General features: G+C 47.4%; 1 protein-coding gene across 2 annotated transcripts in view; it reads left to right on the top strand.

Moving 5' to 3' along the window:
• Positions 1–22,212, top strand: part of Olfml2a (olfactomedin like 2A) — a 36,174-nt gene extending 13,962 nt beyond the window's left edge. For both annotated transcript variants that reach the window (XM_055600250.1, XM_055600249.1), the window contains exons 3-8: positions 4,998–5,105; positions 6,719–6,928; positions 8,933–9,194; positions 12,774–13,037; positions 15,814–15,999; positions 17,721–22,212. In XM_055600250.1, coding sequence (XP_055456225.1) covers positions 4,998–5,105; positions 6,719–6,928; positions 8,933–9,194; positions 12,774–13,037; positions 15,814–15,999; positions 17,721–18,325 — 1,635 coding nt within the window. In that variant the 3' untranslated portion in view covers positions 18,326–22,212. The remainder of the gene's footprint in view (positions 1–4,997; positions 5,106–6,718; positions 6,929–8,932; positions 9,195–12,773; positions 13,038–15,813; positions 16,000–17,720) is intronic.
• The last annotated feature ends 5,092 nt before the right edge of the window (positions 22,213–27,304 follow it).

Raw genomic sequence — 27,304 nt, 5'->3', positions numbered from 1 at the left:
TTTATTTTATTTTATTTTATTTTATTTTATTTTATTTTATTTTATTTATTTTATGTATATGAACACTGTTTTCATGCACAGCAGAAGAGGGAATCAGATTCCATTACAGATTGTTAAAAGCCACCATGTGGTTGCTGGGAATTGAACTCAGGTCCTCTGGAAGAGCAGCCAGTGCTCTTAACCTCTGAGCCATCTCAACAGCCCCCATTTGTTTGTTTTAATTGAGATGAGTGTTCATGTGTACCAGACTTGCCTCAGACTTCCTATGTAGGCCAAGATGACCTTGAAGTTCTGATCCTCCAGCCTCCACTTACCAAGGACTGACAACAGTAATGCCATGCCAGTACTCAATGGGCTTGGTGGGTCTGGGATTTGAACCCAGGTCCTGTTGTATCTAAATCATACATCTAAACCACCTGTTTCTCTGCCCTTCTCTTAACCGCTGAGCCATCCCTCCAACTCTTCTCTGCCCTTCTCTAAAACTCTAGCTGTCCTGGAACTCACTCTGTAGACCAGGCTGGCCTCAAACTCGGAGATCCACCTGCCTCTGCCCCCCAAGTGCTGAGATTAAAGGTGTGTGCCACCACCACCCAGCTCATATCTTTATAAAATTATTTCATTTTTTTATTTTATAATGTATGTAAGTGTTTTATCTATATGTATGTAAGTGTATCACACTCGTGTCTGCTGCCCATGGAGTCCAGAAGAGGGCATCAGATCCCATGCAACTGGAGTTACAGGTGCTGGGAGCTAAACCCAGGTCCTCTGTAAACAGAGGAAGTGGTCATAACTGTAGAGCCGTCTCTCTAGCCCCCTGCTGACATCTTTGAAAGTCTTTTTCTCTTACAGTCTCTTCCAATCATGCATATCATTGGCGTGTTTGGTGTCAGAGATCATGAAATGTCTGAGATGCTGCCCTGCTTGTGGTATAAGCTGACAAGGTCCTAGAGCCCTGAATACTAGTAGAACACACAGCATCCTGGGTCACAGACAAGGGACTCATGACTTCCAGCTAATTGTCATACTCTTTCACTGGTTTGCTGTGCTCCAGCATACTGTGTTCAGTATGATGTAGGATAGAGGAGCCCTGAGCTCAGAGAACCAGAACCTTCCCTGCAGGAGAATGCTGTCTTGTAACCTAAGACTCACAAGTAAGATTGTTCCTCTGCATGCAAGAGGCACAGAAAAGCAAGAGACCACGGAGTATTGTCTCCAGAATTTGGCTAAAAATAGTTTCCTTAAATTTAACTTTAAGTTTATTTTTGTACTGCATAAATTGATGCCAAAATTATCAAACTTGGAAGGAGCAGCACATTTTAAGCCAAGTGGCCTAACAGTTTCACAGTGCTTGGATCGGTGTCTCCCTGGGGCCTCCCCAGTGCACTGTGGATTCCAGGCATCTAACCCATAGGCCTGTCTGCAGTTATAGGGACATATCCAGTTTCTTCTCAAGTCAGTGGTCCAATAACTGGAGGTTCTGGTTTTTGTTTGTTTGTTGTTCTTATTTGTGGATGGGTGCTCTCACACAGTAGCTCGGGCTGACCTTGTAGCAACAATCCTCCTGCCTCAGCCTCCCAAGCACTGGAATTACAGGTTTGTACTATCATGCCCAGCTTCTACAGCTGAGTTGTGAGCATGCTCACTATGAAGATGCACAGGGCCCTTTGTCTAAATGCTGCCATATGTTGTTCCTGCTGGAACCCTTTGGAAAGAAGCTTATGATGCCAGCTTTACTTGTAATGGGCCCTGAGCCCAAAGAAGGGATGTGAGTTGCCCGAAATCACAGAGAATGGTGACAGGTGAACCTTAGATTTTGTTACAGTCCATTATCTACCTAAAAGGTCACTAGGCTGAGGTTCCCCCACCAAGCCTAGGTATGTCCCTTAGGTATGACAGACACAATGTCTTGCCACAGGGTCTGGTCTTGGCCTGAGAGATGGAGTTACCCCACCAGGTAGGATACTGAAGAGGCAGAAGTGCAAGGGTTTCTCTTACTCAGTTGGCTTTGCTGCCCTCAGTGGGAGGTTCTGTGTAAACATTCCAGGGAGGGAATTAAGAGGACCCCCGGGGTACAGAACTTGCCTTGCAGCCTACCTTTCTATCCCATGCTTATAACTCCAACTGTGATCTGGCCTAGACTGCATAGCTGTGTAGGAGAAGGTAGTACCCCATTTCTTGGCTAGACTGGCCAAGAGAAATGTCTCTTACCACTTCCTTCCTTTTCTTTTTGGACATGAGTCAGCTATAGCCCCATCCTTGAGGAGTGGCCAGACTGAGGACACAGCTGCTGACCCAAACAATGGCAATGTGCTCTGTACTGGGCCAGGAATTGTGCTAGGGATTATGGGAGCCCCAAAGAGGGAATAGCATTGGGCCTGGGCCTAAGGGATGCATAGGATTCCCTCAGACAGAGAACATTCTGAATACAGGTTGGTGAAATGCTGTGACAGAGGATGCTTTCCTGCCCTCACTCTCTCCCAGTTTAGCCCATGGCTACCTGTCATTTCCTCATATTCATGGCTTCTGATATTACAAAACAAACAAACAAAAACACACAGCTATCTATTGGGCTAGAGAGATGGCTCAGCAGTTAAGACCTCTTTGCTCCACCTTCAGAGGACCAGAGCTTGGTCCTAAACATTCATGTTGGACAGCTTACTGCCTGTAATTCCAGCTCCTGGGCATCTGACACCCTCCTCTGGTTTCTGAGTGCACCTGGCCTCATGTAAACACACACCATTAAAAAGTAAAATAATTCTTTACAAAAGATAGTTGACATTTTTAAAAGTCTGTCAAGGCCAGGGTTAGTGTCACAAGGCTTTAATCCCAGAAGTGGGGAGGCAGAGGCAGGTGGACCTTTGTAAGTTCAAGGCCGGCCTGGTCTACATAGTGAGTTCCAGGACAGCCAGAGCTACATAGTGAGACCCTGTCCTGAAACAAACAAACAAATAAGCAAATCTCTCAAGGACTAATACTTTGTGGAATACTCTAGAAATGGATTTTAGAAAAATTAATCTGGGATTATAGCTCAGTGGTAGAATGATTGCTTACTATCCATAAGTCCCATCCTCAGTGCAGAGAAAAGAGAAAGAGAGGAGGAAAGGGAGGGACAAGAACAGGAAGGGGCCTGGGAGAGGTGACTTGATATGGAAAGTGTTTGCTATGTAAGCATGAGGACCTGAGTTTGAGTCCCCAGCACCATATAAAAGGCAGGCATGGAGGCACACACTTGTAACCCAGTGCTGGCTGGAACAGAGACAGGAGAATCCTGTAGCTTGGTGGTCAAAATGGTGACTTCCAGGTTCCCTATCCCAGGAGATAAGATGAAGAGTGATAGAGGGAGAGACCCAACATTGACCTCTGACCTCCACAAGTGAGCTTGCCTACACCTGTAGGGAAGGGAGAGGAAGGAAAGAAAGAAGGAAGAGAAAGCAGGAATGACAAATTTAAGCCCAATGTTTTATGAGAGTCAACACATATAAGATTGCTCTGCCAAGGGACTATTAAACATCATGAAATCCCAAAACCTTTTCTCCCATTCTGCGCTGATTTTGCCATACGCATGACATGCAGTTTGCTCCCATGCCACTCACAGAGAAGAAGCAATAGCTGCACAGCCACAGCTCACCCTAGCACAGGCTACACATCTGCTCAGAACGTCCTGTCCCGACAGCTCTGCCAGCCTATGTTCCTCCTCTAGAGCTCAGCTCAAACAATACTCTTCCACTGGGGCTAGAGAGATGGCTTCTTGCTTAAGAGCACTGGCTGTTCTTGCAAAGGACAAGAGTTTGATTCCCAGCACCCACATGGTAGTTCACAACCAATTGTAATTCTAATTCCAGGGGATCCAATACCCTCTTCTGGCCTCCACAGCATCCACGTGGTGTAGCCAAAATGCCCATACACATAAAATAAAAAAATCTAAACAAGGAAAAGTTAAAAAGCCCATACTTTGGGTTGAGTGATTGATTCAAGCAAGCAGAGCTTTCAGCCAGTGTTTCATGACCAAGGAGTCTGCTATAAAAGCATTCCCCAGACACTATATAACAGTACATAGAGCAGGGCCCTGAGGGGAGACCTTCCAGGTAAGGATATGGCCCCAAGCCAAAGGACAGCTTCAACCTGGCACCTTGCAGATGCTCACAACTAGCTGGGTGGTAGTAGAACACACCTTTAATCCTAGCACTCAGGAGGCAGAGGCAGGCAGATCTCTGAGTTCAAGGCCAGCCTAGTATATATAGAGAGAGAGTTTCAGGACAGCGAAGGAGGGCTACACAAAGAGAAACCTGTCTCAAAAAACAAACAAACAAGAAGAAGAAAAAAAGGTGTACAGATGCTCACAACTATTAGTCATACCTCAAGGGCTGCCGCTAGGGGACATACAGACTGTGTGTTTAGAGTTTAGCCACTTTATCACTCAAAAGAGAAGCAGGCACAGAGAGGATGATTTCGGGGTACAAAGTGTAGATCAGAGGAAGAGTGCCCCACATTCCATCATACAGAAGGGTGATGTGGGAGATAACAATTTCTCCCACAATGTCTATTTCAAAAATATTTTATCACAGAGGAATTTGAATGGTTCCATCACAAAGAAACTGGATATATTATATTATATTATATTATATTATATTATATTATATTATATTATTCATATATATATATATATATATATATATATATATATATATATATATATCACCCACATATACCCCCCTGCTAAGATGCAACCCTAATGGAGTATATATCTAATGTGTAGGAGGCCTTGAGAGTCTTCCCCAGCACTTCATAAAAGAAAACACAAATAGGCATCAATAAAATAAAAATCTAATGTACTATACCTGCCCTGTGATTATGAGTAGCTGGAGTCCATGGGACCACTGTGAGGCTCTGGGATTCTGAGGTTTCTTGCTGCAGTGGAGCTCCTTTCGTGCCCTTTGGCTGGTATGTTCATATCCTTTCTTAACCATCTGTCTCCCTACCCCACCCACCACCTCTAGCTGCAATCTATGGTGGATCTTCTGGAGGGTGCCCTGTACAGCATGGATCTGATGAAAGTACATGCCTACATCCACAAGCTGACCTCCCAGATGAACACGCTGGAGGAGGTAAGGGCAGGGCCATACCAGGGGCCCAGGGCTACATCCAAAGGGACCTGGGCCATTCTGTTCCACCATGGTGGCTACAGGAAGCAGAACTCCAGCATGGAGCTGGGAAGGGAGCTATAGGCTGCAGTCCTGCCTTTGGGGAAGAGACCTGGGGGGGGGTGCGTTTCAAGGACCCGAGGAAGCTGAAAGTCAGATGAACAAACTGAGGTACTCTTTAGTAGTAGAAAGGAGTGTTGAGGGGTGCTGCATCAGGGTCCACACTGCACATGCAGGGTACCATTCAGAATGTAGCAGGACTGATCCAACCTCCAGGGGTTGACAATCCCAGCAGTACCTTTGTTGGAAGCAAAGGCCCAGGTACAGACTAGACAGGCTGTGTGTGCTACAGGACTGCCCTCTCAGCACAAGAACAGTTGGACAAGCCTAGAGGTCCAGACTGAAGGTTCAAGGCTTGCCTCTCTCCGGGCATGGCATGGCCTCCACCCATTTCCTGCATCCGGCCTCTGCTGAGCACCAGGGGTCTGGGGACATGCAGCTGCCAGGACCAGGCGTGGGGACTTCCTTTCTCAGCTTCCTTTCCAGAGGGAGGCAGTAACTGGGCATCCTGTGTCACAGGAGGGAAGACCAACCCCTGACTAAACCCATAGCTGAAGGTCACAGTGACAGAGAGATGTGAAACCTGTTGGCTGTCTGATCCCAGGCCAGCTTGGGATGCTGACCTGAGAATCTTTTGGGGGACCCAGTATTACCTATATATGCCTGGCTCTCACACTGCTGGCTCTCCTCTGACCTTTCCTCTTGTTACCTCAGGGAATGCAAACCAGTTCACCACAGCTCTGAGTCTGCTGATTGTCTCTTTAACAAATTTGGTTTGAGTGCTGGGATCACAGCCAAGCACTACCACACCCAGCTCTGAAAAAAGTGATAGTAAATTAACAGGTTATTAGAAATTTTTCAGGGGGCACCTGCAGAGATTGCCTAATTAAATTATGGCCTAAGCATACAGTGGCATACTATCTATGCATTCATAGTAGGAAATGCTTTGTAGACTAATATGGAATTATTCCCAAAATAGGCTGTTAAGTGAAATCTAAGTGTTAAAAAATATGTGAATATATGTTTGCCCCTATCATAAAAACACGTAACATTGTTATCACTGAGAAATAAACAAGCATGAGAGGGCCTTTTGTTTGCTTGTTTGCTTGTTTGTTTTTTGTTTTTTGTTTTTTTGTGTTTTTTTTTTTTTTGTTTTTTGTAGAGGGTCTCACTATGTGGCCCTGGCTGTCCTTCAATTCCCTATCTAGACCAGGCTGGCCTCATACTCAAAGAGAGCCACCTACCTTTGCCTCCCTAGTTCTGGGATTAAAGGCATGTGCCACTATACTTGGCCTGCTCACATCTTTTTCGTTTATTAATATAAGCATGCATTACCTATTTTTCATTCATTTTTCTCTTAAGAATAAAAATCATTAACTACAGGGTCTTATAGGACATGCCTTGTTCCACCCTATTTATGAGTGCTACTCACGTCTATGCCCCTGAATTCTTGATGGTCAAGTTGGGGTGCAGCTCAGAAGAAACGGCCAGGAATGACCATGAATCCTGCCCCACAGAGCATCAAGGCCAACCTGAGCCGGGAGAATGAGGTGGTGAAAGACAGTGTGCGTCACCTCAGCGAGCAACTGAAGAGCTATGAGAACCAGTCAGCCATCATGATGAGCATCAAGAAGGAACTGTCCAGCCTGGGCCTCCAGCTGTTGCAGAGGGACGCGGCTGTTGTCCCTGACACCGCCCCAGCCTCAGTCCCTGACAGCAAAGCTCAGGTGAGGCCTAGCTCTGATCACAGGGACAGAAGGTGACTGGGCTTGGGACACGGGGTTGGATGTGTTTGGAGCCTTAAGAGAGGACTATCAGAAAGCAGGAGAGTCCATGATGTGCAGGACAAGGGCTAGGAAGTGTCTGTTTCCACTTTGTGGCTACCACAGGTAAGCTGGCACAGACTTGCATATTTAGTCCATAGGGATGGCTAGACCCTGCCTAAACTCAGTATTTTTTTATTCTCATACCCAGTTCCCAAAGAACTGGAAATGAGGTTTCAGACTCTCCCTTTCTGGCCCTAGAAGAGCAAGCCAGCTTTCCTTTAGTACTGCTTCTAGCATCTCCTGCTGTGGCTGGGCCTGGGTGGGTGCAGGGTAAGTTTGCAATACTTCAGGGATCCTTGAAGACTAATATCATGTCACCCACAGCAGAGAGCATGTCTGCACAGACTTAAGAGTTCCTTGTTTTAGTAGATTCTTTTGCTCTGGTAGATCCCCTTGTTCTAGTAGATCCCCTTGTCATAGTTTCAGAAATATTACTGTGATAAAGACCATGGCCAAAAGCAATGTGGGGATGAAAGGCTTTATTTCACCTTACAGCCCTCAGGTCACACTCCATCACTGAGGAAAGCCAGGGCAGGAACTGAAGCAGAGGCCATGGAGGAACACTGCTTACCGGCCTCTTCAACCTACTTTCCTATATAACCCCAGACTACTTGGCTAGTGGTAGCACCACCCACAGTGGGCTGATCCCCATCAAATCCATCATTAATACATAAGATGCCCCCACCAACTTGCTTACAGGCCAGTCTGGTGGAGGCATTTTCTCCCTAGCTTGTGTCAAGTTAACAAAATAATAGCCAGCACACTCCTGTAGGCAGACACACTGACCCTCCCACCTTCTAGATAAGTCAGGAAGTAAGCACCAGTGGGTGAACACCTCATATACTGGTTCCTTCCTCTGGTGGCACTCAGAGCCTGCCACTTGGCAGGGAGTACAGCAGACAGTCACCCTTTTGGTGCCACTCAGATCAGTCATCTATGGGCAGGATGCAACCCAGTAAACCTCATTTCTGGTGATATTTGTAGGAGTCATCTGAACCTGATTTCCTCACATACAACATTAGTTCACAACCTGTAAGTAGAATTGACCCCTGCCTACTTGGCACATGAAGAAACATAAATAGAGGTCACAGGGAGAGGGGGTGGCTGAGCAAGCGCTGCAGCCGGCCTACGTGACTGCCTGGTCCCAGCCTTTCCTCCTCAGTTTGCAGCCTCCTGTGCTGACACTGTTGATAGTGGCACCTTTGGTGACTGCAAGTGGGACCGCCTAGACACAAAAAAGCCTGAGGAAGCCTGTGCCTTGGCCCGGTGCTGGCCACCTACTTGGTGAGACGCCAGTTCTGCAAGTGTGAGTGAGTCCCGCTTTGGCAGCTGCCCAGAAAGCGTCAGATACTGTACAAGCCTTATCTGGCTGAGCTTCTGTCTCACAATGGGTGGTGTCACAGGCCCTGTGTTCTTGTGCCAAGCCAGCCTCAGAGCATTTGAGTAGGAAGCGAAAATAACAAGGCTCACAAAATGTTAGACATGGCATTCCCTAGGGATAGCCAGACCAACATGGGACTGAAGAGCTTTTCAAGATGCTGGGATTTCAATGCTAACATGGGGGAACATTCTGGGCACCTTGTAAACCAACCCAAGAACCTCTTCCTTTCCCATTTACTAAGACCAAGGAGACACAAGGCTAGGCAGCCTCCCGAGAGCCAAACAATTCAGTCAAGCCAAGGGAACAAGTGGGCAGGAGTTGGAAATAAGTATATAACCCACTGGATTTGGTCTCAAGCCTGCAGAGAAAAGCTGCATGAGAAGCAGGCAAACAGATTATGGCTGTATCTACTCTGGAACTTCACAGACACTGTGACCACCTCCAGCTCCCACATACTGAACTTCTGCAACTCCCCACACATCACGTTTACTGTCACCCAAGTCTGACACTTCTATTCTTCCCAGGATACCGCTGGAGGCCAAGGCAATGATCTCAACAAATATGGCAGCATACAGAAGAGCTTCGCAGACAAGAGCCTTGCAAAGCCTTCCAAGGAGAAGCTGCTGAAGGTGGAGAAGCTGAGAAAGGAGAGCATCAAGGGCAGAGCACCCCACCCCACAGCCAGGCCCCGTGCGCTGGCCCAGCAGCAGGCAGTGATCCGAGGCTTCACCTACTACAAGGCAGGCAGACAGGAGGCCAGACAGGAAGCACCCAAGGCCGTGGCTGGTGAGTAGAAGGGAGTGGGGCCTGGCTGAGGGATGGCTGCCCCCAGAGATCCACCTGCCTTCGAAAGCAGCCACAAAGCCACAGATCTCAGCACCATTGTTTACCTTTTAAGGATCCTTTGCTCAACCATACACTGGGTAGAAGAAGCCCAGGCAGGTTTGCTGATGAGGGAACAATAGAGGAAATACAAGAGACCTCCCATTCAGTACCTACATGCTCACCTTTTTTGGACTTTCTTTTGTTCAAAAATCTGGCTGCAGAGCCTGTTCCCACAGAGTTTACAGTCCAGTGGGAAGAGCCGCACCTGTGACGGTAGAGGTGGACGAACATGGCCAGGGAGCGAAATGGGCCCTTGGGGATTCCTCTCACTTCTGGACTGGCCTCTCTAGTTCTTCCATTTTTCATCTTCCTAAAAAGGAGCCCACAGACCTTTCACTTTTCCTGCCAACTTAGTCCCTCATATCTCTACCTGAGTCATAGCCAAGGGTAACAAGGGCTCTTCCAAGGGCAGGGAGGTGGAGCAGTTAGAGTCCAGTATTCTTCAAGAATTCCCTCCTGTCAGGTGCAATGGTGAAATCCTAGGCACTCAAGAGGTTGAGGCAGGAGTTCAATGCCAGCCTGAGCTACAAAGTAAGAGCTTGTCTCAAAAACAACAAAAAAGGCTACCCCAGGCTTGGTAGCACTGACTTGTGAAATGTAGCTAGCCAAAGCAAGAGTATTTATTGTTTAGGTATTGTTTAAGTTCAAGGTCTCCCTGGGACATAGAGTGATTTCAAGACTAAGCTAGGCAACTTACTGAGACCCTGTCTCAAAATATAAAGTAAAAAGTGGGCTAAGGATATAGCTTAGTGGTAGAGATAGTAGAATGCTTACCTAGAGCCAGGTGTGGTGGCACATGCCTGTAATCCCTGCACTCAGGGAGACAAAGGCAGGCAGATCAATGTGAGTTGATCAATGTAGACAACCTGGTCTACAAAGCGAGTCCAGGGCAGCCAAGGTTACACAGAGAAACCCTGTCTTGAAAAAAAAACAAACAAACCAAAAAACAAAACAAACAAACAAAATACAATGCTTACCTAGCATGCACAAGACCTTATGTAGGGGAACAGGAACTGTCTCTGACATGAACTCAGCAGCTGGTTCTTTGATCACCTCCCCCTGATGGGGGGAGCAGCCTTACCAGGCCACAGGGGAAGACAATGCAGCCAGTCCTGATGAGACCTGATAAGCTAGGGTCAGATAGAAGGGGAAGAGGACCTCCCCTATCAATGGACTTGGGGAGAGGCATGGGGGGAAATGAGGGAAGGAGGGTGGGATTGGGAGAGGATGAGGGAAGGGGCTACAGTGAAGATACAAAGTGAATAAAGTATAATTTATAAAAATATAAATAATTTTTTTTAAAAAGCCCTTACTTAGGTTAAATTTCCACCACAGGTACTTCTGGCATAGCTTAGTCAGTAGAGTACTGCCTCAAAAGTGTGAGGACCAGAATATGATACCCAAAAGCCACATTAAAGAAAACAAAACAAACAAACAAACAAAAACAGGGTATGGTAACACATTTGTTTTATTGTTTATTTTAGGTATTTATTTGTTCGTTTGTTGTTTTTCAAGCAGGGTTTTTCTGTGTAGCCCTGGCTGTCCTGGAACTAGCTCTACATTCAAGGCTGGCCTTGAACTCAGAGATCTGCCTGCCTCTGCCTCCTGAATGCTGGGATTAAAGGCAGGTACCACCACCACCTGGCTTTTTTTTTTTTCTTTTTTTTTTATGTTTAGTGATGTTCTGCCTACATGTATGTTTGTGTAGGTCTGTGTGAGGGCATCTGAGTGCCTGGAACTAGAGTTACAGAGAGTTGTGAGCTGCATGTAGGTGCTTAGAATTGAACCCAGGTCCTCTGGAAGGGCAGCCAGTGCTCAGCTATGCCATTTCTCCAGCCCTCTTCCCCTTTTAAATATTTTGTTTTATAAAGATTTCCTTATTTTATGTGCATTGGTGTTTTATGTGGTGTGTGTGTGTGTGTGTGTGTGTGTGTGTGTGTGTGTGTATTGTGCCAGATCTTCTGGTTCTAAAGTTACAGACAGTTGTGAGCTCCATGTGAGTATTGGGAATTGAACCCGAGTCCTTTGGAAGATCAGCCTTTGGAAGATCTTACCCGCTAAGCCATCTCTCCAACCTGGTAGCAGATGCTTGTAATCCCAGCATTAGGAAGGCAGAGGACAATATTAGGTATCATTCTCCTTTGAGACAACTAGAGTGGCTGCCTGGCTGGTGAGCCTGAGGGATCTTCTGGTCTCTGCCTTCCACACACATGCACACACATGTACGCCATACACAAACATGGGAACACACATACATTCATTTGAGAAAGAAAAAAAGACCACTGGAAAAGAAAAGGTCCCTTCATTTCTCAGCCCATTAGGATACAACCTTTCCCCTAGTCCCTGATGCCAGCTGCTGTCCTTGAGTCGTGCCAACTCAGGCTGCCCACAACACAGGGCCTCTGACTCCTGGCTGGGCCACTGCCCAGGCACAGCTTTGGGCATCTGACTCTGCCAAGGCGGCTCGTGGGAACAAGCCTCCTGCCCTAACAGGCTGCCAAGGCCATGTTCCCTGTGGATTCCCTGACCAAAGAGTCTTTGCTTGTTCCCACTGGGTCTTGGGTATGGGGTAAGAGTGGCCTGCACAACTGCGGGCAAAGACAACCCGAGCCAGCTAAGCTACTGCCAGCAATGGTGGGACCCGGAAGGTCCAAGACACAGCTAGAGAGGTAAGAATTGGATATGGGCAAGGGGCAGAGGTAGGGCCAAAGATCTGTGGCCTAGAAGTGACAAGACACTGGCTGCCTCCATCCCTTCCTTGCTTGAGGTATCAGACACTAGGTGAGAGAGGCTCAAGGCTGTCAAGGTCCTCAGGAAGATGACCAAGATAAAGTCTGCAGTCCTGAAGCAAGAAGTTTTGGCCCCTGGAACTATGTAGGGCAGGACAGAGTTGGAAAAAGTACTTAACTCTTAGGAGAAAAGAGAACTTCCTATTTGCTGCATCTATACAGATGTTTTATATACATTTACCACTAATCAACACTATGGTTATGACACTCACTTTACAGAGGTGGGAACACAAGAGAGTGAGGGCTCGTTAAAAACTCACCCAGTAAGGCTAGGCAGTGGTGACGAATGCCCTTTAATCCCAGCACTTGGAGGCAAGAGGCTTGTGAATCTCTGAGTTAAAGGCTAGCCTGGTCCACAGAACGAATTTCAGGACAGCCAGGGCTACACAGAGAAACCTGTTTCGGGGGGGAAAAACCCACAAAAGAACAAAACAAAACAAAACCTCACTCAGTAAAGGAGTGGTAGAGCTGGGCCCAAGGCCAGAGTGATCATCAGAAAGCATTACTCTGTTAACCAAGAAGCCTACCATCTTCTACTTGAGACCGTTCAACTCCTCCTTGGTCAGAGAAGCCAGGAGGTCTGTGGCAGACAGACACGTGTGTGTGTGTGTGTGTGTGTGTGTGTGTGTGTGTGTGTGTGTGTGTATCAACATTGCTGAGGCATGAGCACTGGGTAATCTTCTCTTTACAGATAACACCCTCAAGGGTACTTCCTGGCTGGAGAAGCTTCCACCCAAGACGGAGGCCAAGCTTCCAGAGCCTAACTTCACCAAACATGATGAAGTCAGGCTGGAGGCTTCAGAAGGAGCCAACTTGACCCCTGACAGCTTCACCACCACCACCGCCACCACCACCACCACCACTACCACCACCACCGCAACCACCACTACCCCAACCCCGATCACCACTCCCTGGCCCACTGAGCCACCTCTGCATCCAGAAGTCCCTAGTCGAGGTGAGTGATAGTCTCCTGAGCATCAGAAGACTTAGCTTATTACTAAATCCAATTCATGTCTTACTTGGTTCTTGATCTGAGAATGCTCAACTTTATCAAATTGTTGAAGGTTTTTATTTGTTTTGTTTTGTTTGTTTGTATTTGGTTTGTTATTTCAAGTTTTAGTCATTTTGAGGCAGGGTCTCACAGGAGCTCAGACTATTAGCATCCTTAGTTTTGGGATTATAGACATGTGTCAACCTGCTTGGCTTACTTTGAAGTGTTTATGTTTTAATTTTTTTTTAACATGTGTGTGTGTGTGAGAGAGAGAGAGAGAGAGACAGAAAGGGAGAGAGGGAGAGACAGAGAGACTGATTCTTTTTTTCTACCACTTCTCATATATTCCTTTTTGTTGTTGTTGTTTGTTTGTTTGTTTGTTTGTTTGTTTGAGACAGGGTCTCACTATTTAGCTCTGGCTGTCCTGGAACTCACTATGTAGACCAGGCTGGACTTGAACTCACTTGGGTCTGCCTCCCAGGTGCTGGGATTAAACGTATGTGCCACTATGCTCCGCTTCTCTTCCATTTCTGAGGAAAGGTCTCATTCTAAACCCGTGGCTTGTGTTTTCTTGGGTAGGCTGAAAGCCAGAAATCTTCAGGGACTCTCCAGTCTTTGAGTCTCTTAGAGCTGGGGTTACAGGTGTGTGGCAGATTGAAACACAAATCCTCCAGATTGCACAGCAAGCACTCCCAGCTGCTGAGCACTCCTTCCAGCTCGTGCTTTGCATTTCTTAAGAGTTGCTATAAAAAGAAAGACTATGGGAAAGAAGTTTGCCTTCTCACAGCCTAACGTAATTATCCCAGGATCCTTTACAGAAAATCTGCCAACATTTAAAGTGATTATTTAACACATACATATATGTATATGTAAACTACACCCCCAGCACTCTTTGACTGTTTTTATGTCCACATTTATAGCTGCAATTTGTGTCACACAGTAGACATTGTCCTCAGTAAATCACGTCCTTTGGGAGGGCTTATGACTGTGTGATTGCAAACCTCCAGACCCTTCCTCACTCTGGCCCAAGTGCTATCTCCCTCACACTTGTCTTTCTAGAATGATAAACAATGAGCACAACAGCTGCAACTAATGTGATTTCCTCCAAACACAGTTTCTGGTGTCAGAAAACTGGAAATAATCTACAGAGCTGACACAGGAAGGGGGAGGGTGTTGAATAAATTAAAGGGCACAGCTGTCTGGTGGCCTGGCAGGACCCAAAAATCACATCATTAAAAATGTATTTAATGATGTGAGAAATCAGTCAGTAGAAGGAGAAAACAGGACACATAAAACCATGTATTCAGAAGGATCACAGTTTCTTAAAATGTAAGTGAATGAAGCAAAGAAGAAAGGGAAGGAAGTGCCTCATATTCAAGAGTTTTTTGGTGGGGCTGGAGAGATGGCTAAGAGGTTAAGAGCACTGGTTGCTCTCCCAGAGGTCCTGAGTTCAATTCCCAGCAATCACATGGTGGCCCATGACCATCTATACTGGAATTGCATGCAGACAGAACACTGTATACATAATGAATAAATCTTAAAAAAAAAAATAAGTTTCTTTGTATGCTAGAATTTATCTTAGGACCTTGTTCCCTCCCTCCTTTCTTTTGTTCTTTCCTTACTTTTTGAGACAGGGTCTTGCTATATAGCTTGACTGGCCTGGCACTATATAGCTATATATATATATATATATATATATTTGAGGCTGGCCTCAAATTCATAGCAATGGCTATCCTCAGCATCCACAATTCAAGGATTACAGGCATTCACCCAGCTTCAATTTTTCAAGTATTTGGAAATTCTCTAAACTCATCCCTTCTGTAAAACTGTATTTTGAAGTTTTGGCCAGCATCTGCCAATTCCATTATTACCCATCATTCTACTCTCTGCTTCTCAGAGATGGATTTTTTTTTTTTTTAACATCTGATGGATGCTAGATTTTTGAATGGTAAGCATCTCCTCTGCTCCCCTTGCTGTCTGTTTATGTTTTTTTCAATGGTCAGGCATTGCTTTGCTCTTAGGCTAAAAGTCACCAAAAACTATCAAGAGAGATTTAAAATGGAATTGGATAATTCAGGTATAGTGCAGTATACTTTTAATCCCAGCACTCAGGAGGCAGAGGCAGGCAGATCTCTGAGTTCAAGGCCAACCTGGTCTACAAATCGAGTTCTAGGACAGGGAGGGTTACACAGAAACCCTGTCTTAAAACAAAACCAAGATGGTGTGGTGGTTTGAATAGGTGTGGCCCTCATAGACTCCTGTGTTTGAATGCTTGGCTCACAGGGAGTGGCACTATTAGGCGGTGTGGCCTTGTTAGAGGAAGTGTGTCACTGTGAAGGCAGGCTTTGAGGTTACACATGCTCAAGCTATGCTCAGTACGGTACACCGTCTCCTTCTGCTGCCTGAAGATTAAGATGTCGAACTCTTGCCTCCTCCAGCACCAAGTCTGCTTGCACACTGCCGTGCTTCTCCCCATGATGATAATGAACTAAATTTCTGAAATGTTTTCCTTTGTAAGAGTAGCTGGTCACTGGTGGCACATGTCTTTAATCCCAGCACTTGGCAGGCAGAGGCAGGCATATCTCTATGTGTTAAATGAGTTGCTGTGATCATGGTGTCTCTTCACAGTAATGAAACCCTAACTAAGACAGATGGACTTGAATCACCTTTCTAGACCCACTGTTCTGGCTTGGAGCTAGTGGCTCTGTGTAGCAAATGCTGTGCCCTTTGTTCCCCACAGGTAGGGAGGACAGCTGTGAGGGCACCCTCCGAGCTGTGGACCCTCCTGTCAAGCACCACAGTTATGGGCGCCATGAGGGCGCCTGGATGAAGGACCCTGCAGCTCCAGATGACAGGATCTACGTCACCAACTACTACTATGGAAACAGCCTGGTGGAGTTTCGAAACCTGGAAAATTTTAAACAAGGTCAGGGAAGTGGGGAGGGAGGAGGGAACGGTGTGGGTGGCATGGGGAGGGGCTCCCATAAGACTCAGCCTTCCTGTGCCTATGGTTTCCAATGTCTACCCTGTGCTAGTTCCAGGTAGCCACCTGTCTCAGGGAAGGGTGTCTAGGGGCTCAGAAAATCCTGTTATGCACTGCTGGGAACTGAATACAGGGAGAAAGGATAGATGTGGTCCTGTGTCATGAGTGTGACTTGCTGTCAAGGAGAGTAGTGAGCTTCCACTTGCTGAGTGTTCTGTGCCAATTACCTATGTGTGTCTTAGTTAGGGTTTCTATTGCTGCCATGAAACATCGTGACCAAGGTAAGGGTTTATTTGTTTTATATTTTCATATTCTGTTCATCATCTAAGGAAGTTAGGACAAGAACTCAAGCAGGGTAGGGACCTGAAGACAGGAACTGATGCAGAGGCCATGGAAGGATGCTGCTTACTGGCTTGCTCCCCATGGCTTGCTCAGTCTGCTTTCTTTCTCTCTCTCTTTTTTCTTTCTTTCTTTCTTTCTTTCTTTCTTTCTTTCTTTCTTTCTTTCTTTCTTTCTTTCTTCCTTTGTTTATCTTTGTTTGTTCATTTGCTTGTTTGTTTGTTGAGACAGGGTCTCTCTGTGTAGCCCTGCTGTCTTGGAACTTACTCTGCAAATCAGGCTGGCCTCAAACTCAAGAGATTCACCTGCCTCTGCTTCCCAAATGCTGGAATTAAAGATGTGCACCACCACTATCCAGCTGCTAACATCCTTTCTAAGCTCAAAATGGCATAGTCTGTCTGTAACAGCTCACAGATTGGTGAATGTGGCAAGTGTCAAGACAGAGGGTTAGGGGAGGCCCTTCACTACATCCTAAGGAGGTCACATTGGCTAAGGACACTGAAAGACAAGTAGGCATTCCCTATGCAGACTGAATGGGGAAAAGCAAACCTGACTCAAGGAACAGCATATAGAAAATCTCTGAGACAGAGCACAGAGCTGGCATCATCCTCCACCTCATTTCTAGGTACCAGTGTCACAACTTGGGGACCTGAAGCCCAGGACTCATAGATAATGTTAGTACTTGCTACATGGCATCATTTTTATGAACTAGATGATGGGCTCAGGTCCAGCCACATGGTTGAATTTTGGCACAAAGTACTTGTGGGGCACTGGTGAGCCTTTTTAGGCGAAGCTCTGGTTTGCTTTCTGCTGCTGTGATAAAGTCCACGACCCCAAGCAACTTGAGACTTCATACTTCCAGGTAACAGTCCGTCACTGGGGGAAGTCAGGACAGGAAATCAAGGCAGGAACACTGCGTACTGGCTTTCTCTCTCATTTGTTTAGAGAGCTCAACTAGCTTTCCTACGTGCTTGTCTTTTTTGTTTGCTTGCTTTTTTTGAGACAGAGTCTCACTATATAGCCCTGGCTGCACTGGAACGCACTTCGTAGGCTAGCCTCCAGCTCACAGAGATCCGTCTGCCTCTGCCTCCCAAGTGCTAGGATTGCATACACCACTCTACCCGGCCCAGCTAGCCTTCTTACACAGCCCTGGCCACATGCCTGGGCGTGATACCCCCCACAGTGGGCTGGGCCCTCCCATGTCCATCATCAAGCAAAACAGTCTCTCATAGCTGTGGCCACAGGCTGGGCAGTCCCTCTGGTTTGCATCAGACTAACCAGCACAGGGTATCTGACCATGACCCTCCTCCCCTCTCCCTATGCAGGCAGGTGGAGTAATATGTACAAGCTGCCCTACAACTGGATAGGCACAGGCCACGTTGTATACCAGGGGGCCTTCTACTACAACCGCGCCTTCACCAAGAATATCATCAAGTATGACCTGCGCCAACGCTTTGTGGCCTCCTGGGCCCTGCTGCCTGATGTGGTCTATGAGGACACCACGCCCTGGAAGTGGCGTGGCCACTCGGACATTGATTTTGCCGTGGACGAGAGCGGTCTGTGGGTCATCTACCCAGCTGTGGATGAGCAGGATGAAACCCAGCACGAGGTGATTGTGCTGAGCCGCCTGGACCCTGGAGACCTCTCTGTGCGCCGTGAGACCACGTGGAAGACACGGCTGCGGAGGAACTCCTACGGGAACTGCTTCCTGGTGTGCGGCATTCTGTACACCGTGGACACTTACAACCAGCAGGAAGGCCAGGTGGCCTATGCCTTCGACACCCACACAGGCACTGACGCCCACCCGCAGTTGCCCTTCCTCAATGAATACTCCTACACCACCCAGGTTGACTACAACCCCAAGGAGCGGGTGCTCTACGCCTGGGACAATGGCCACCAGCTCACCTACACCCTCCAGTTTGTGGTCTGAGTGTTCACAAGGGAGAGCAGCAGAGGAGGGGCTGTCCCTAGCAACTCCTGTAACTGATATAAGTGTCAGTAGCTGGGGTGTCCTAGGCTAGGTGTTGGTATTGATGGCAGCCGGGACAGTACTTTCTCAGTGCCCAGCAGGTGACGCTCACTTCCGCTGCAGAATGCTGTGCTGTGGACTTTTCCTCCACTTACCCTTTTGACTCTTTCCACTGCTTCCTTTGGAAGCAGAGGTTCCTTAAGTCCACTGGGCAGATGAGGTGACTGTAGCCCAAAGGAGCGGCAGCCCAGCTGGAGCAGGTCAGGCTGTGTTCTCCCAATAGCCACATTTTACAGATGAAATGACCTCACCAAGTTCTTCCCACCCCCAGTTCCCTTCCCAGGGCTCCGCGAAGTTTAAGGTCTTTGGGAGCTCTGCCCTGGTATTCGGCAGCTCCAGGCCCCTCTTCTGGTTGAATGCTGGTAACCTTGAGCTTAGGGCCTCTTGATCTATGGTCAGCCCCTGTGTTCCCATGCTCTTGTCTGTCCACATTCCAGAAGCTCACCATCACAGCCACTAAGCAGTAACCACACCCTGAAGCAAACACTGGCTGGGTCCATGGCCCTCCCTCTGTGGCTACTTCTTGTTCCCCTGTTTCTTACACATTTCTTAACAGCTGAGAAGGTATAGGCAGCTCAGCTCTGGCAGGGTGGGGTGCTAGCCTGAGCTCCCCCCACCTCAACTTCTGAACCAGAAGCCCTCGCCCTTGGCCATCCACCAGGCCCTGGCTCCTTCCTTAGTACTTCCCAAAGCCTTGGGCCTTGGGGTTCTTTCTGGGCCTTTAAAGCCAGTCTGTTCACACTCAGGGATTGCAAAGAGTAAGGTCCTTGCCCCTGGAGAGGGTGGCACCAAGATGGAACAGGCTCCCTCTTCTTTGCCCATCCTGACCTGGTCACTCGGTGGGCTGATTCGGCAGCCTGGGACTCTGAGGTAGACAAGACAGAGGGGTTCAGGAGAGGCTTTAGGCCTTCTCAGTTTGCAGGACAAAGACAGGATGTAGAAGCAGGGAAGAACAGCCTAGGGTCTTGCCAGCAGGATTTTCTTTAATATAGGACTTGTGATTGTGGACTTACAAGTGAGCATGTATAAACTACCCTAAAATGGGATTCGGCAGCTTCCCTGGTGCTGCTTGTGGTTCCCAGAGCCCCCAAGACCCAGACAGCCCCGAGAACAAGACCTTTCAAGCCAGCCTGTGTCTGCTTTGGACATTGTTTCTAAAGCTGCAGGAAAGGTTTTGTTGTGTTGTTATTGTTTGTCCATCTCCCTGTTTCTCCAAAGAAAGTCCAGATCCCAGCAGTTCTAGGGTATGGAGGAAAAGCCCTAAACCGGGATAGCTCTGCCTGCAAAGAGCCCCAGCACATTTGAGGATGTCTACCACTGACCCCTAACCTGGACCCTGGGCCCTTCCTTGTGCCCTGTGCCCGCCTACTCCTAGGCTACCTGCCGTGGAATACCAGTGCCTTGCTGTGGAATCGCACTATGCAGTGTGAGATGGGGAGATTTAGGTTCTGTGCAGGCTTCATTTCTTCCAGACATTGTCGGGTGATGTTTTGCTTAAGGAATAACGCACTCCTGAAATAGAGAGGGACAGTGACACTCAGCCCAGCCAGGTCTGAGCTGACTCACAGTGGTAGCCAGGTCCAGCTTCCCCCACCCAGCTGACCACCATGGGCTCCTTTTCCAGCCTCTTCACAAAACTTGGAGGCCCCGGCCTTTCCCTTGGCCCTGGGTGTGGGTCTTTTTAAGGCTGTGTGTTTTGTGATGTCATAGCCCAACCATGTGAGAGGTGCTCAGGCAACTCTGCGGCAGCCTGAGAAGAGGGAACATTAGGACACATCGGTTTTGAAAAGTAAACACGTGGCATAGTTTCCTGGGGTGGGACACAGGGCCTGCCATAGTCCCCAGTCACTCTCCATGTCCCTTCTGTCTTCAGTCCTTTGTGTGTTGTGTGGTAAATATGGTTCATTTCCTCATTTCTAGATGGTCACACTGTATCCCAAGTAAGTCATTTGTCACATAGGCTGGTAGTGGAAGAGCCATGTTTCCAAGTCAGGTAACCTGTCATGTTATCTGAGAACCATCAGTGTGCTGGACATACTGTGGAAAGACTACAAAAGGGCCCGTTAACAGATGAGGCCAATGACATGAGGAATTTACCCAAGATCACACAGCAGTATGGTCAGTGCCAAGGCTAGGTGTTCAAGGCTGCTCAGAGTATGTTTTCTGTCATGCTGGTAGCAAGTTCCAAAAGTGCTGGTAGTTGTAGTCATTCAAGAAGAGCCCCCTCCAAAAGGCTGGCTTCTACAGAAGCTTTGAAGCCCAGCCAAGGAGTGGACACATGTAGCCTTGTCTAGAACAAAGCTGTAAAAACCACCAGAGCCAAGGAAATTCTGACATAGTTTCTAATTGGATTTTGTCCCGTCGGTGATGAAAAGCAGGGAAGAGGTTTTTGTCGAGGAGCCTGAATTTGCCAATTTGTGAGCTCTGAAGGAAACCTGGCTCCTACCACCACACACACAAACACACACTCTCCCAGGCACCTTCCCACACTTCCACACCCCCACATATATACATTCACACACATACCCTTACATGCCACACATACACATGTGTGCACTCACACATACTTTGGGTTGTGTTATGCTGAGCAACAGGTACTCTTTAGGATGAGGGGCCTAGACTGCATAGAAATGACCACTGACCTTTTTATAAAGACAAAACATCTTGTGTCTCTGGATAACTCTATAGGTGAAGGGGCTTTGGCTTCCTTCATTGATTCCTCTCCAGAGACTGCCAGGCCTTGAGTGGGGATGGGGGTGCTAGGCAAGCGCTGGATCACTGAGTCACCCCAGCTTCTCAGTTCTTGAATCTAATCTGCTTTCCTGGGTGAAAAGAAGGGGAATGCTACCTTGGGGCAGCACAAAAGATGGGGAAACTGGGGCCTCCTGTGGTGCAGTGGACGGCACTGTGTGTCAGAGTTCTGGGTACAGGGGAACTGGGAGCCCTTGTTAGTATCCAGCCTGCCTCTTCCGTGCTGCCCTGCCCTCTCAGGCTGGGTGGGGGTGTTAGCTCCCTCCTAGAGCTGGGACCAAGGCTTAATGAGGACAGGGGACTTCAGGAGACCCCCAGTACTAGCCAGAATCAGAAGTCGCCTTGACCTGCAGTCTCTCTAATCTACCCTGGAACCCCCAAGACTGCCAGTATTTTTTCTCATTATAGATTATGAACCTCAAGTTCAGAGAAGTTGAGCCGTCTGCTCAGGGTCAGGTATCTAGCATATAGAGGTGAGATCCAAACTAGGTCTCTTTAAACCAAAGCCCCAACTGTTGTAAGTAGTCATGTTTTTTTCTTGGTTTAGACCAATAGGAAGTTCAAAGACAGGCTCGAGATCATTTTAAATACTTGTATGGAGTTTAACCAGCTTCATTGTAGCTTTTTGCATGCACCTTTACCCTGATTTATTTTTACTCTACTGTATTTTATCTATTCTTATAAGGTGCCACAAGATCTTTTTGTAACAGGGTGGCATATACATACATAAAACCCATCATTACAGCTGGATATGATGGCATACATCTTTGGTTCCTGCATTTGAGAGGGAGAGGCAGGCAAATTTCTGAGTTTGAGGACAGCCTGGTCTACAAAGCAAGTTCCAGGACAGCCAGAGCTACACAGAGAGACTTTGTCTCAAAAATAAAAAAAAAAAATAAATGAAAGCTTGATTCAAAAATCTAGAGTACTGTGGACTACAACTGGGAATATAGCTCCATGGCAGAGTACTTACTTAGCATGTCTGAGGGTCTGGGTTTGATTCCCGGCATCAAACATAAATAAATAAACAAATAGTTTCTGGGTCTGTATCCTTATCATTTCACATATATTTAATAACTTTTGTTTGGTCGTTTTTTGTTTAAGACAGGCTTTCTCTGTGTAGCCTTTGCTGTCCTGGATCTACCCTTTGTAGACCAGGATGGCCTCAAACTCCCATCAGCCTACCCACCTGCCTCTGCCTCCTGAAGCCATCACCGCCCAGCTTTAATAACTTCTTTTTGACCCGGGCTTGTCTCAAACTTTGTAGGACTCAAAGGATGGCTTTGAATCCCTGATTCTCCTGCCTTTGTCTCTCCAGTGGATTGCAGGGCATGAGCCACTGTGTCCCGCTGTGCATTTGTCCTAGTTAGGTTTATGCTGGTGTGATAAAAACATGATCAAACACAACTTGTAGAAGAGCAGGTTTATCTCATCTGACATGTCCAGGTAACAGTTTATCACTGAGGAAATCAGAGAAATACTCAAAGAAAGAAACTGGAAGAGGGAATCGTGGAGGAATACTTAGTGGCTTGTTCAGCTTCTGTCTTAAACAGGCCAGGGATGGCTCTGCCTACAGTGGCCTCCTCCTTCCTTCATATTCATTAATCAGGAAAATCTTCCTGGAGAGCCACACACAAGATCACAGACAATTGCATTGCTAAGCCCAGTTTTGTGTTTGTGGGTTCTGAGATCCAAACTCCAGGGTAGAAGCTTCTTCCCAGACCCCTGCTTCTCTGTTTCTTACAAATGCTTCCATTCCTTTTATGGAAATACATTTATTTCCAAAATAAGCTTTTGTAAGCCAAGCAAAACAATTGTTTTTAATTTTTAAGGAAAAAAAAAACAACTTAATTTTGTAGTAGTAAAAAGCAAGCTGGTATCAATGATCACAAATAGACAGCGGCTGTAAGCCACTTGGATTCTGGGAAGTGCTGCAGCTTTCTAGCTTGTGGCCTATGGGCAGATCAACCTCCTGCCCTGTGTTTAAAAAGAAGGTAATGAGGGGGGCTCTGAGTGATGGCACACTTGATTAACATTCTCTGGATCCTGGCTCCACCCCTAGCACTGCAAAGAAAAACAGAGCAAAGGGACTAGCGAAAGTGTTCAGCCGGTAGACGTGGATACGTACCGGATACATGGAGTACTTAACTGATTCCTTGCCCTACCCCACCCCTGCCATCCACAGTCAACCCCCTTTTTATAAACAATTTTATGTGCGTGTGTATTTTCCCTGCATGCATGCATGTGCACCGTGTGCGTGCCAGGTGCCCCTGGAGGACAGAAGTGGACAACAGATTTCCCTGGAGCTGGAATCACAGACAGTTGTAAGCTGACACGTGGGGGTTGTGAACTGAACCCGGTCCCTGTGGAAGAGCTGCCCATGCTTTGAACCACTGAGCCATCTCTCCAGCTCCTACACAGACAACCTTGGATATGCTCAGCTGCTCATTGCTCTGTGCAGCTGTGGAGAGCCCTTATCACATCAGGAAGCCATGCCCTGTCCCTCAAGTTCTGGGGTTTCTGGGGCTACACAGGGCTGACCTATGGTCTTGGTCTAACCTGGACTGCAGAGCCTTGGGCCTGTCACCATCCTCACTGCCTCTTTTTCTGTGGCCCAAGATTGTGACCAGCAAAGCCTTTCCATCAACTCACACCAATACCTACTGTGTAGGTTTGAATAAGAATGGCCTTTATTTTGGTTGGAGAGACGGCTCAGAGGTTAAGAGTACTGCCTGCTCTTCCAGTGGTGACTTGGCTCCAAGGTCATGGCAGAATGGGAGCCATGAGTAGTAGAGCAAGTTCAAGGCAGTTTCCCAGAGCCCTAGTGATGTGCCCACTCCAAGGCCCTCAGGATTCTAGGAACTCAGACCTGTTGACCAGCAGGGTAGAGAGCAGAGCCCTCAGACAGGTAGGAGGGCATGTAAGTAGGTAGAGCCTGCCCTCCACAGGATTCTTGATGGAATCTTGGCCTCATTGATGGACCTGTCCTGGGCCACTGTGTTTTTCTGAGAGCATGTCCCTCACTGGTCCATCTCTACTTCCTCACTAAGAGCTGCATTTCCCCATGCCCAAAGGAGAAGGATTATCAGCAGAAGCTGGCAAAGGAGTGGGGAGCTCTCAGGGAGCAACTGCAGGTGAGGGCCTGTGCAGTGTCCCCATGTCCTCTGGAGAGCGTTTCTCTCTCAGCACTTTTGGGCTTTTCTCCAACGGTTCACATTCAGACTATAAGCATCCTGGTGTCTAAGAACACAGAGTTATGGACAGCTCTGGCCCTCACCCAGCAAGCAGCCAGGCAGAAAGCAGGTAGAACCAAGCACCATTTAGCTTTGAACTGATGCCTTGGGAGGCCTGAGGGAGGATCCCCGGGCCTCCATCTAGGAGCCCCATCTCATTCTCAGAGAGTTGGAGGAGTTTGCCAGGCAATGATAATGTACAGAAGACCTGGATCAGTGTCCACACACAGCAGAAACAGGTGGACAAGGTGAAACCAGTTGCATTTTGGCTATGATTAGCCCAACTCCCTGATGGGGAGTGAGGCTAAAGGGCTTTTCTAAAGGATGAGTGTCTTGCTGCTGAGAATCTAACAGGAGCCCACACCTGATTGCTTTCCTTATGTAGTTGGGGATGGCCCAGCTGCCTGACACCGGGAATGGTATACAGACCCAGCAAACAAAACGTAACCAAACTTTTCCTGATTTAATCAAGAGTACTGCTTGGGGGTGAGTAAGAGATTAAATACTTTGGGTTTAAGGGTTGGCCAAAGAAGATAGTTCCTTAGTAGCCAAAGGAGTGGCCAGCATCGAAGAGAAAGATTCCTTGGTTGAGGAATTGTGTGTGGGACTAAAGATGGGCAGAGCTGGCTGAGGAGGGAAATCTTCAAGCAGGAGGTGGCTGGAGTAAGAGAGCAATCATGTGTGGTAGAAATGAACTGATCCATCAGAGCAGCTCAGATGCAGGAAGATGCTGAGGGGACTGAAATGAGTGGGTAGGTGTTCCGATGGAGATCGTGGGGTGGAGCAGACATATTCAGCAGAGACTGAAAACCCTCACCCCAGCAAGTCCTGACTCTGTCTGGGGGAGAAACCAAACAGAGGGTGGATGAGGGTCCAGCCACTGAGGAGGTGCAGAAGTGCCGGGGACGAGGAGCCATGGGATGGGGAAGTGGGAGGAGAGCCAGCTCAGAGTGTGAGCTAGAGGAGTGTCCAAACCCCAGAAATATCACACTGAGGTCAGAAGGAGGAGGATCAATCCCCCTTGCCTCAGCCCTGTATGTTCTGGTGCATGTAGCCCTTCACTCCCACCTTCACCCCCAAAGGGGGTCACAGTAGCCTGGTAGCCAGGTTAAACTTCCTCACCCTTTATAAAGTCATGTCCAGAAGCCCCTGGAATTTCTCCTTGTGCAAATGACATACCCAGTGCCCTGGCCCTGGCCAATGTTGTAACCTGTTTAAATTCTATAGTCCCTCTGTTGAGACCTACTTTAGTTCTTGGCATAACTGTAGCTCCTCTGTTAACACCTGCTGTCACCTTTAGCATACCAGAAGCCATTTTGCCTCCAACTCTCTATTTTGACTATAAGGTGAAATTAAGTTCAAGTTCTCAGACCCTACATACCTGAGACCAGGTTACAATTCAATAGTTCAGTACTTGCTGCTTAGAACAAAACAATAGATGATAAATGCATGTTCTCCTAGAGTTAAACATTGTAACATCCTGCTATGCCCCTTACTCCCGGAAAGCTGGAAAGCCCCCAAGAGCTCCCCATCCTAAATCCCAGCCAATCAATTTAAAGTGCTTTGTCTAGCCACCTAGATACAACAAAATAGACTTGGAACTAGACACCAGCCCGCTAACCTCTGCCTGTCCATGCCTCCACCTTCTCACAGGGAAGAGCCACTCCCTTCTACATCCAGCATGTGAGATCTCACAGTCCTCTGCCAGGGTCCACATCTGAGGGAAACACCCTCGCTGGTTAAACTGCCTCTATAGGAGCATTCACAACCTCTGTCAAGCAAGCGGATCGGTTTCACACATGCACGCACACAAATATGAAGGGCCTTCAGCCCATTTCCTCCACGGCCCCCTTGCTCAGCTTCAGAGGATAATATAAAAACATGCTCCTCTTGTACATCCCTCATTGCTACCCCAGCTTTTCAAACTATGGACACTAACCCTGAAGGTCTCAAACCCAATGTCCTCTGGCAAATTGATGTCACCCACATTCCCCAATTCTGCTGCCAAAAAGTATGTCATTGCTAGGTTGCCGCAAACTGACATTTCATATGGGCTACTGCCCAACTGGGAGAAAGCTCAAAAAGATTAATTCACCACATGCTCTCCGCCTTGTCATCACGGGCCTTCCTCAACAGATGAAAACTGATAATTGCCCTGCTTTTTATTAGCTCCCTATTCAAAACCTTCTGCTCACAATGCAAGATTGCTGATCATGCAAGGAGTTTTTACAATCCCCAGAGCCAAGAAATCAAAAACAAAAACAAAAAAACCCACATCAAACTCTAAAAGCCCAACTTAAAAACTAAAAAACAATTGCCTACCTCCTAACATAAAATTAGCAATGGCCCTAGCCACTCTAAAAATATTTAATATTTACAAAGGCTCAAAACATCCTCCTATCTCCCTCCACTGGCACATACCAGAAGTAACTCCTCCCATCCCAGTACCATCTCGTAATCCCTTAGACAGAATATGGAAGAGACCCAACCCTCTCCTCACAACAGGAAGAGGTTTTGTTCCTGTCTTTCCACAGGACCTGCCCAGGCCAATTTGGGTTCCAGCCAGAAATGTCTGATATCACCCCACCAACCAAGAAGATGGCCTGTCTCTTGCTGATGGGTCAAGGACTGAGGAATCGAAGGAGATACCACCCTCAATAGGGCAAAAAGATCTCCTAGAAGGACATCCATGATCTGATGGCTGCTGCCCAGGCCTGTCTTATGGCTGTCTTTGTTATTCTTTGTTCTAACTCTGCCCAGCCCCACCTTAATCCTTCCAATACCCACCACTGGAGAATTTTGTTAAGAAAACCTATTACAGACACAATAAAGTTATAGGAACAGGGGATTGCCCACCAAAAGGGTACCAGGAGCCTTTAAGAATACCACTATACTC

This window comes from Psammomys obesus, unplaced genomic scaffold, assembly GCF_907164565.1.
Source record: "Psammomys obesus unplaced genomic scaffold, mPsaObe1.curated_primary_1811, whole genome shotgun sequence".
In the NCBI taxonomy this organism is placed as follows: Eukaryota; Metazoa; Chordata; class Mammalia; order Rodentia; family Muridae; genus Psammomys; species Psammomys obesus.
This window is presented reverse-complemented; position numbering and strand designations above follow the sequence as displayed.